Source organism: Eubalaena glacialis, chromosome X (genome assembly GCF_028564815.1).
Source record: "Eubalaena glacialis isolate mEubGla1 chromosome X, mEubGla1.1.hap2.+ XY, whole genome shotgun sequence".
Taxonomy (NCBI): domain Eukaryota; kingdom Metazoa; phylum Chordata; class Mammalia; order Artiodactyla; family Balaenidae; genus Eubalaena; species Eubalaena glacialis.
The window spans coordinates 109,715,365-109,725,134 of NC_083736.1; the positions used below are offsets into that span (position 1 = coordinate 109,715,365).

The window sequence follows — 9,770 nt, forward strand, 5'->3', positions numbered from 1 at the left end:
CTAGGTTGTTTTTACCCCTGTAGTACATCTGAGCACCCCGCATGCTCATAAAACCCAAGCTCCTGTTCCCGGAGACCCTGGGGGAGTATGGTGGACTCTGACTTTAGCCTCATTGCAAACATTCAGAGCAAGCAAACTCCTAGCTAATAATACGGTTGACCCTTCAACTACACGGCTTTTGAACTTGCAAGTCCACTTAAACACAGGTTTTTTTTTAAAATTTCAATAAATATACAGGCGGCCCTCCATATCCATGGGTTTCGCATCAGCAGATGCGGAGGGCCGACTATGGGACTTGAGCATCCGCCGATTTTGGTATCCGCGGCGGGTCCTGGAACCAATCCCCCGCGGATACCAAGGGTCGACCGTATTACTTTGATTACTGTTCCCTTCTTGGTACTGGCTGCTGGATATGGAGGGCTCGGTCAAGAGATAGTCCCCAAACGCTTCTCCAAGGTCTACGGAGCCTGGGTGAGGTCTCTCTCTTACCCTCCACAAATCGGGCACAGCCCCTTGGTCTGGGAAGACGCCCGACCCAGTGCGGAGTACTTAGTCAGCTAGGTTGCAACCTGGAACCCGGCGTTCTGCTCTCACGCATGCTCCCTACCAGCGCCCGGGCGGCGCGCAACATCCCCCGCCCCCCCGCCAGCGCCCCCTAGACGGCGGAGGCCCTGCCGCATGCGCACATCAGCCAACCCAACCCCCAGCAGGCTGTGGTAAACCCCCAGAGAGCGTCATTCCAGACTCCCTGAAAGCTGACCAGACGCCAGAGGAGCCTTAACGGTGCCGGATCGTGGGCCACCGCTCTAGCCTTGAGTCGTGAGCCGGGGGTCTCAGGAGATCCAGCGCAGCCTCCGCTGAAGCTCACAGCCTCCTCGACAGCAGTCGGGACATGGAGCGTCAGCCGCAGAGTAGCCACGATGCCTATGCCGACGCGGATGCAGCCGTCGCCGGCTTCCTCAAGCTGGGGGTCGACGAGGAGCGGGAAGAAGCGCACGGTCAGTGGCGGGCGGGGCACTCTCTTTAGCCGATCCCAGGGAGGGGCGAACGGCAGGACGCCCCTCGGACGCAGCCCCTCCCCAGAGCCGGGCTCCCTCGACGGCCTGACCTTTCTCTTTGGGTTTCCTCCCTTGCAGAGGTGAAGCCCGCGGAGATCTCGCTTCCCGGAGAGGGGGGAGAGGAGCAGGAGGCTCAGTCCGAACCGGAGCTGGGAGCAGCCGCGGAAGGGAAAGAGGCGGGAGACGAAGGAGAAGGAAAGGAAGGCTGCGATGTCAGCGTCGGAGCCGCCGGCCCCGCGGACGGCGAAAGCCGCGAGGCCGAGGCCGAGGCCGAGGCTGAGGCGGGCGGCGGCGAAGGCGGAGAGCAGGGCGGCGAGGAGCAGCCCCCGCGGGCCGCCGTCGAGGGTCCCGAGGCCGCAGATGGGCAGCGACGGGTGCCCCACGACAGGTTCACGCGGGTGCAGCTGCAGGACCTGGAGCGCGTTTTCCAGCATACTCAGTACCCCAACGAGCGCACGCGGTAAGCGGGCGTCTCGGGTGGCGCGGGCTGCCGCGCGGGTGGCGGGCGGCGCTCTCGCGGGTCCCTCTGCTCGGCTCCGGACCTGAAGGCCTCGGGGCCTGGCGGCGGCCCGGCCCTTCCGGTGCACTCGGGGCCTAGGACGGGGGCGGGGGCTCTGCCTGGTGGGAATCGAGGTCGATATTTCCGTGCGGTGTTTGAATAAGTCATGTCGGGGAGCTTTGTCGGCCGCCGGTTAACATAAATAATGAGTCGCCTGAGGCGTGGTGGAGCAAATGCAGAGTTGGAGTCTACTTTTATCTGAAGTTTTGATCATCAGTTATTGATGGATTATATTTGCATTGATAGTTGTATTTTAAAATAGTGGTTTTGAAAATTATTTATCTTGACTAGTGATTTTTCTGCATTCCCTTAAATTTTGCTCTTGTGAGAAAACTGTCTCTAAAGGAAGCCTCAAGCTACAGATTACAGAATAGTGTACTAGGTCGGCGCTGGGGAGTTGGTAATTAAAAAAAAAATTTTTTTTTAATTAATTAATTTATTTATTTTAGGCTGCATTGGGTCTTCGTTGCTGTGCACGGGCTTTCTTTAGTTGTGGCGAGCGGGGGCTACTCTTTGCTGCGGTGTGCGGGCTTCTCATTGTGGTGGCTTCTCTTGTTGCGGAGCTCGGGCTCTAGGCACGCGGGCTTAGTTGCTCCGTGGCATGTGGGCTTAGTTGCTCCGTGGCATGTGGGATCTTCCCCGACCAGGGCTCGAATCCATGTCCCCTGCATTGGCTGGAGGATTTTTAACCACTGCGCCACCAGGGAAGCCCTAAAAATTTTTTTTAAAATAAGCTCAACCAGCGAATGAACAGCATTTTGTGCCGTCCTTTCGTACCTACTAGGACGTACTCCAACCTGTTCATCACTGATAGATTGATCCAGCAAGCGAGCTATTTTAAGGTCTAATTTTTTTTTTAATTTATAATTTTTTTTGTGATTTCCTTCCTCATTCTAAATAAACATTTCCTTTTTTTAAAAATTTTATTTATTTATTTATTTATGGCTGCGTTGGGTCTCTGTTTCTGCGCGAGGGCCCTCTCCAGCCACGGCAAGCGGGGGCCACCCCTCATCGCGGCGCGCGGGTCCCTCACCACCGCGGCCCCTCCCGCTGTGGAGCACAGGCTCCAGACGTGCAGGCCCAGGAATTGCGGCCCACGGGCCCAGCCACTCCGCGGCACGCGGTATCGTCCCAGACCAGGGCCTGAACCCACGCCCCCCGCACCGGCAGGCTGACCCTCAACCACTGCACCACCAGGGAAGCCCTAAGGTCTAATTTAATCATAAAATGGGCAAGAGCAATGATTGAAAGTTGGTAAAGATATTTTGTCAGAGATTTTTATTCATTTTTGAAGATGGTAGCACTAAAAGAAACTGGATTAGAATTTCATGTGTTTTTGGGAACTGTGCCTCCTTTACTAATGAGACTTGGCTTTCCTTAAACGCTTTGTCAACTTATTTTCACTGTATAGCCTGAAAATGTGTGAGTTTTCGTACTGCAGAAATTGGTTCTTAAAATAAATCACTGGCATTTTCCAGAAAAGAAATTTTTTAAAGGATGAAATAGCATCCTATATTCAGTTTCATCCACAACCCCCAATGCTGAACACTTCCAATTTTCTCCCCTCAGACAGGAGCTTACAAGGCGCATGGGTGTGACTGAAGCCAAAGTGAAGGTCAGTAAACCTGAAAAAAGCACCTTGGCAGGGCAGCCATTCTAAAACCTGCTTTGGGACTTGGACACCTTTGTCCTGGACATTCTCACGTCGGTTTCTTTTTGTAGCCGTTTCCATGTTTGGGAAATAAGGTTTGAACTTTGGGGTCTCGGTTGGAGGTAAATGGGATAAGTAAACTCCAGGTTTTAGAAATTGCCCATAACCAGAAGATTTTGATTTCCTAAAGGAAAAAAAAACTACCATAGTATACTATTCCTTATATATAAAGGTGAATATATATATATATATATATATATATATATATACCTTTGTATAAACTATACCTATATAAAGTTATATATTATATGTCACTGAATTCTACACACACACTCACACACACAAGTTGAATTCCTTCTAACACTGGTATCCTTTAGGTACCATTTCTGTGTGGAGTCACACTGAGGTTAAGTCTGAAGTGGCAATTATTCAAATTAATGCACCGAGGAGTCCAATTATATTAAATTATTTTAAACCAAGCGTAAGTTCTTTGCATAAGGAGTGAATATGTAAGTACTTGGGCATTGGAGTGAGGGGATAATTCACACTCAGAACACAACAGAGGAGCACCTGATGCACGTTTAGTCAAGCTGACGCTGACGGGGAGGGGAGAGCCTAGAGCCCAAGTCTGCTCCTCCCGCAGCTGTTCTTTTGTTATCTTTTCCACAGAGAGTGGTTTCTTGCTTTCAGAACAAAATAAGATGCTCTCAGAACTTTTGTTAGCAAAGAAAATACTTTTAGGACTTTAGAATTGTTTAGAACTTTTGTAAAACACCATTTTGTCAGCTGATGAGGGAGGCACTTGAATGTCGAACACTTTCCAGAGGCGAGGGCCCGGGCTGGGTGGCACAGCTCACAGGCTTTGGGTCCCCGAGCTGTCCCACTGGAGGCAGCTCGCTGCCTAAGGCAGGGCTTGAGCTGCTGCCAGTGTGCTGAGGGGCAGGTCTGACTTCCTTGCCCTGATGCCCGGGGTGCCCTTCTTCTCCAGCACCCACTCAGGGCTCTTCCTCGCCACCCCCGCCTCACAGTCCTGCACGGGACCCTGTGCAGGAGACACAGCTGGGGGCTGAGGGCTGGAGCGGCCTGGCTGGCGCCCAGGTCAGTCCAGGCGGGGAAAACGGTGAGCTTCCCCCCAACTGAGGTGGCCTCAGCTGCCCTTCTACAGCAGCCGCCATGCCTGGACCCCGTTCCTGGTGACATCCACTGGGACCAGGCAGTTGTCTCTAGGAGGGCAGGAGGTGAGAGGCCCCCTCACTGGCGGGTGCCTGTACGGTAGGTGATCACTTGTTGGGAGTGCATACGTCCTTGCCTGGGGACAACCTAGGCCAGGATCAGCCCATGAGAGCCTGGCAGTGTCCTGGGAAAGAAAGCCAGAGGCCCCGTGCCCAGTGCTGCCACATAAGGCCCAGCCTGGTGTAGACCAAGTAGGGGCTCCCAGCAACTACAAATGTCTGAGGTAGGAAAACAAGGCTGCCCAGCTCATGGCAGCCCCGACAGGGATCCCCCAGGGCTGATCTGGGCTTCCAGCCCAAGGGCTGAGGAGAAGAGGTTCCCCCCCCCCACACACACACACCCAGCCCCATGGGAGAGAGGCCCTCTCCTGCTGGAGTTTCTAAGTGTTTGGTAAAGTAGTGGAGAGAGTGGCAGCCCTAAATCCTCATTTTCTGGAATTCTTTGATATGCCAGCCTGAAAGCGTTGCTAACATAGTAGGTTTTGCATTATAGTGGAGGTGGGAGGGTGAGTTGCAACCTTTGAAATATGTCTAAAGCACAAAACAAACTAAAACAATAATTTCAAACAAAGTTCCACCGCCCTGAGAAAGGTGGAAGGTAGGCAAGAGTTATACAGAGTGGAACCTACGCCGTGAGGATTCCTCACACATTCAAATTTTTGAGACTACCAAATGCATTCATGAATAGTCTCTTGAGGAATTTCTAACACCTGAGGCTTTTCTTCCTTTTCGTGGTACTGTTACGAAGAGATGGGGTGTGTGGAATTTGTTGGTAGCAGAGGATGACTCTTAGTTCAGGCAGGATTCTTACCTGTGGTAAGGTGAAATACTTTTGCTCTTCCAGTGATGACTAGTTTGTGAGTCAAAGGATCAGGAGTGATTATTTGAGACTATAGAAAAGCCTAAGTTATACCAAAGGAGTATTTGGGGGCAAAAAGAAGAAGAAAAGAAAGAAAGAGAGAAAAAGAAGAATCAGGATGGGTTCACTAGCTTTGCTGCAGAGAGCGTATGTGAGGGCAGTGATGGACACGGGCTGCAGAGCGGGTGGTGGGGTCTGGAAAGCAGTGCTGGCAGCCTAAGGCCACGGGCTGGGCTCACAGTCAGGTCTGGCCAGGGCTTGGGAGGCCCAGGCCTCTGCTTTCTCAAGCAGGCAAAGCAAGCTCAGAGGAAAAGAAAAACTGAAGTTTTCGCGGCTTGCTTCTCCTGGGTTTACATAGTAGTCTCTTAATGGAGTTCTGAAGGGAAAAAGAGCAGCAAGAAACAAATGAAGAAAAAGGGAGAATGTTTTCCTCTATTTCCAAACTCTACAGCATGAATGTCCCAAAGAAACATTTAATGGACACCCTCCCTTGTTTTGCAAAGACAGTACGAGTTGTTTTATGAAACCAGTATTGGAAGTATGGAAGTAGTGTCAGCCTGAACGTCAGATAGCCAGCTTTGCATATTGCTTATATTTATGCAGATTTGACCATTGGTACACTCGAACCCCCCCAAAATGAGCTCTATTACACTGGCTTTTTTTGACTACATATTCATGCAGCAGAAGGACCCAAATACTAAGATGGGAGAGGGAAAATGGGGCGACAGAGAGAGGAGGCCCTTGATCTCATGTAAAATTTGCTGAGTGGAAACTTCCAAAACTACTAAATGTGACATAATTCCATTAACTGATTTGCTGAGGGAGCAGTGGAGTCCACAGGACACGTTTTACTTTCAGTTGTTAATAGTTGGCAGATATTTAGGGGGGAGCCGTTTTGTGACTCCTCACTCACGTGGTTGTCGGCTGTCTTCCTAAAATGCAGGTTGCACCCTCTTGCCTTAAGCATAAGGAACAGGATGGGGATCTCCTGGTTGATTAGCAGCTCCTAGAGGGCGCAACCGTGCTGGGCACCAGAGGCTCTGGTCCAAGGTCCTGCAACTGTAGCCAGAGCAGAGTGAACTGACCTGGTCCTGAGCCCAGGAAGGTTTGGAGGGTGGGGCAGGGTGGAGAGTGCAGAATTGACAGTGGTGACAATGGTATGCCTCTTTCCCCCCAAACTCTTGTCTGGGCAAAGATTTTAAGAGTTTTAGTAAATTTGGGCCGAGTTAGTCTAAACATTCATTACCCCTATAGTCGAATATTAAGGCAGTGTCCAGGGCTTCAGCTCTGCCGGTGTCCAGCAAGACAAGCCACAAAGTCCCTGGGCCCCCCATGACCAAACCTCCCTCACAATACCATCTCCATCTTTTTAACCATCCCAAGGTTCCAGAGGATGAGTGACCCTTTTTAGTCATCCTTGAGGAAAGCTTCTGTTTAAAGATCCAACCCACTCCTATTGATTATTTACTGTAACCAAAGATGGGTTTTTCAAAATGGGGACCGTTCCCCTCAGTATGATTTTAAAAGGCACCCAGTTTTTCCTATGCTCAACTTCCCCCATAACTAAGGTGACACCTGCCCAATGAGTAGGGATTAGTGGCAGCTGGAGCTGATGGTCAGTTGTCAGGACGCAGACCTACCAGGCATAGTAATAGCAGCAGGGACAGAGTGCAGTTGGTCAGCTCCACCTGCATCTAAGAGTGGGGGAAATAATAGTAAAGGTGGGAGGGGAGAGACAAAGGCATATGCCAATCCAGAGCCTGGCACATAGTCGGTGCTCGCTCTTGGGGGGGAGGGGGGCTGAAGGGAGCGCCCTCAGCTACATATCCTAAGATATTTTAGCAAGAAGGAAACAGCTTCTCCTGATGCAGTTTAAAATCTTCAAGGCACCGAGAGCTCCCTGCTGTGATTTTTCATGTCTGACATGAAATGCTCAATATACTAATCAATCCCTTTTTCTCTCTGCTTGAAGGGTTGGTTTAGGAATAGAAGGGCCAAATGGAGGAGACTTCAGAGGGCACTAATGTTCAGAAACGTGCCCCCCATGCCCCCGGGCCCCCCTGTTGTCGTCCGTTTGTGTGAACCCTGCTTTGACATCCTGCTTCAGGAGCTGAATTGGATCTGCGTTCTTCTGGAGCCACTGCCGCCGGGGCTCCCCGGGCTGCCCATGCCGCCCATGCAGCCCATGCGGCCCATGCCACCCATGCTGCCCGGGCAGCCCATGCCGCCCATGCGGCCCGGGCAGCCCATGCCGCCCATGCGGCCCGGGCAGCCCATGCCGCCCATGCGGCCCGGGCAGCCCATGCCGCCCATGCGGCCCATGCCGCCCAGGCCACCCATGCGGCCCATGCCACCCCTGCAGCCCATGCGGCCCATGCCACCCATGCCGCCCGTGCCACCCATGCGGCCCGTGCCCCCCGTGCCTCCCATGCCGCCCGTGCGACCCATGCCTCCCATGCCGCCCGTGCTGCCTGTGGCGCCCATGCCGCCCGTGTGGCCCATGCCACCCATGCCGCCCATGAGGCCCATGCTGCCCTTTCCTCCTATGCTGTTGCCTCCTCCGCCCTGGCTTCTTCCACCCTTGCTTCCCTGTAGGTGCCCTCATGCATCACGGCTTGGTCCCTTATCATCGGCGGTCCTTCGGTAGCCCCCGCTTCGTCTTGAATGGTGTCTGTGACAGTTTTTTTCAAAGTGCCTTTGAGCCAGATTCAAATTCTGCCTACCTCACCACCAAGAACAGTTCCCCAAATGCCTGCCAAGTGTATTAAATAGAAGTAGAGTCATTGACCCACTGTTTCAGGCCATGTTTTTGTACTTTCAATAAAGTTGTGAATTCTCTGCATATTTGTTCTCTGTGTCACATGGGGTTAGTAAATTTGATGGAAATTGCTAAGCCAACGCCATTCAGACCGAATGCCCAGGAGGCCTGCTTTCATGCAGTAACAGCCCTGAGTCACCATCATAGGCCATGCACATCTCAGAAGTTTCCCAGGTGCCCATGAGGGGTTTACACAGACCCACCTGTTCTCTTCCACCCTCTCCCCCAGCACCCATGCTCCCCACACCCTGCCCCATTGGGACCACCTAGATGTGCAAGACGGGTGGTGTGAGTCTCGAATGGGAGAACAGTATGTTTCAAAGCAGGCCTGAGGCCCATTCATGGTGACCAGCTCAGGTACAAGGAGGACTCCAAGGGACACTTCTGCAGTGACTACTCATAGGGCTTTATGGCGGAGAGGGAGCAGGGCATCATCTGGTTCTCTCCCAGTTCTGTTCACCGCCTTCCCTGTTGTGGAGGGCACGTGGGGATAGAAACCACGCTAGCGGAGGGGGAGGGGCCTACCTCTGCGAAGGTAACGCAAGAGGAGACTGTCTAGGCCCACGTGCGGCTCTTCTCACCCCCTCTCCCCCACCCCCAGACGCAGAAAGCATAGCATAGCTCCTTCCCCAGCTCAGAGCTGATGGATGATGTGGCCTTCAAGTGTATTTCGTTACCTTCAACATCCTTGGGAGAACCCTGGTTCCAGCTAATTCAACACTGAAAGGGAGCCTCTTGGTTGAGTGTTGCCTGAAGCCAGGAGGTGGTGGTCCCTGAGCACTGATCCAGGATAATCACTTTATTTAAAAGAAGCAGGTAGGGCTTCCCTGGTGGCGCAGTGGTTAAGAGTCTGCCTGCGGGATGATCCCACGTGCCGCAGAGCAACTAAGCCCGTGCGCCACAACTACTGAGCCTGTGTGCTACAACTACTGAAGCCCGCACACCTAGAGCCTGTGCTCCACCACAAGAGCAGCCACTGCAAGGAGAAGCGCCACAACTACAGAAAGCCCACACACAGCCACAAAGACCCAACACAGCCAAAAATAAAATAAATTCATTTTAAAAACAAAATCCCTGGTGGCGCAGTGGTTAAGAATCCGCCTGCCAATGCAGGGGACACGGGTTCGAGCCCTGGTCTGGGAAGATCCCACATGCCGCGGAGCAGCTGGGCTCGTGAGCCACAATTACTGAGCCTGCGCGTCTGGAGCCTGTGCTCCGCAACAAGAGAGGCCGCGATGGTGAGAGGCCCGCGCACCGCGATGAAGAGTGGCCCCCGCTTGCCACAACTAGAGAAAACCCTCGCACAGAAACGAAGACCCAACACAGCCATGAATAAATAAATTAAAAAAAAAAAAAAAAAAAACAAAAATAAATAAAAGCAGCAGGTAGACCTTACCTTTGTTCATGCTGCCTTCTTCAAATGGAACTGCCAGGTAGAAAACACACACGCACACACACAGATACTACACAGGTTTGCACCCTATATCACATATCTGTGATAGAAACACAAACGTACCCAGAAAATACCCGGAACACAAGCAGAATTGGCTTGTGTTATTAAAATAACCCTTGTGAAATTTATCTTGTGGCCTG

The 9,770-nt window shown here is 52.2% G+C and overlaps 1 protein-coding gene and 1 non-coding gene across 2 annotated transcripts; one reads left to right on the forward strand and one right to left on the reverse strand.

The window, feature by feature from the left end:
- Positions 1-892: 892 nt before the first annotated feature.
- On the forward strand, positions 893-8,006 carry LOC133081889 (homeobox protein ESX1-like). Its single transcript, XM_061178211.1, has 5 exons — positions 893-998; positions 1,137-1,518; positions 3,187-3,232; positions 7,332-7,537; positions 7,691-8,006. Exons 1-5 carry the CDS (start codon positions 893-895, stop codon positions 8,004-8,006), a joined length of 1,056 nt encoding a protein of 351 aa, XP_061034194.1.
- LOC133082808 (small Cajal body-specific RNA 20) lies at positions 4,714-4,863 on the reverse strand. The gene has a single exon (XR_009699027.1). It is a non-coding gene; the product is annotated as a small Cajal body-specific RNA 20 (non-coding RNA).
- Positions 8,007-9,770: the final 1,764 nt, after the last annotated feature.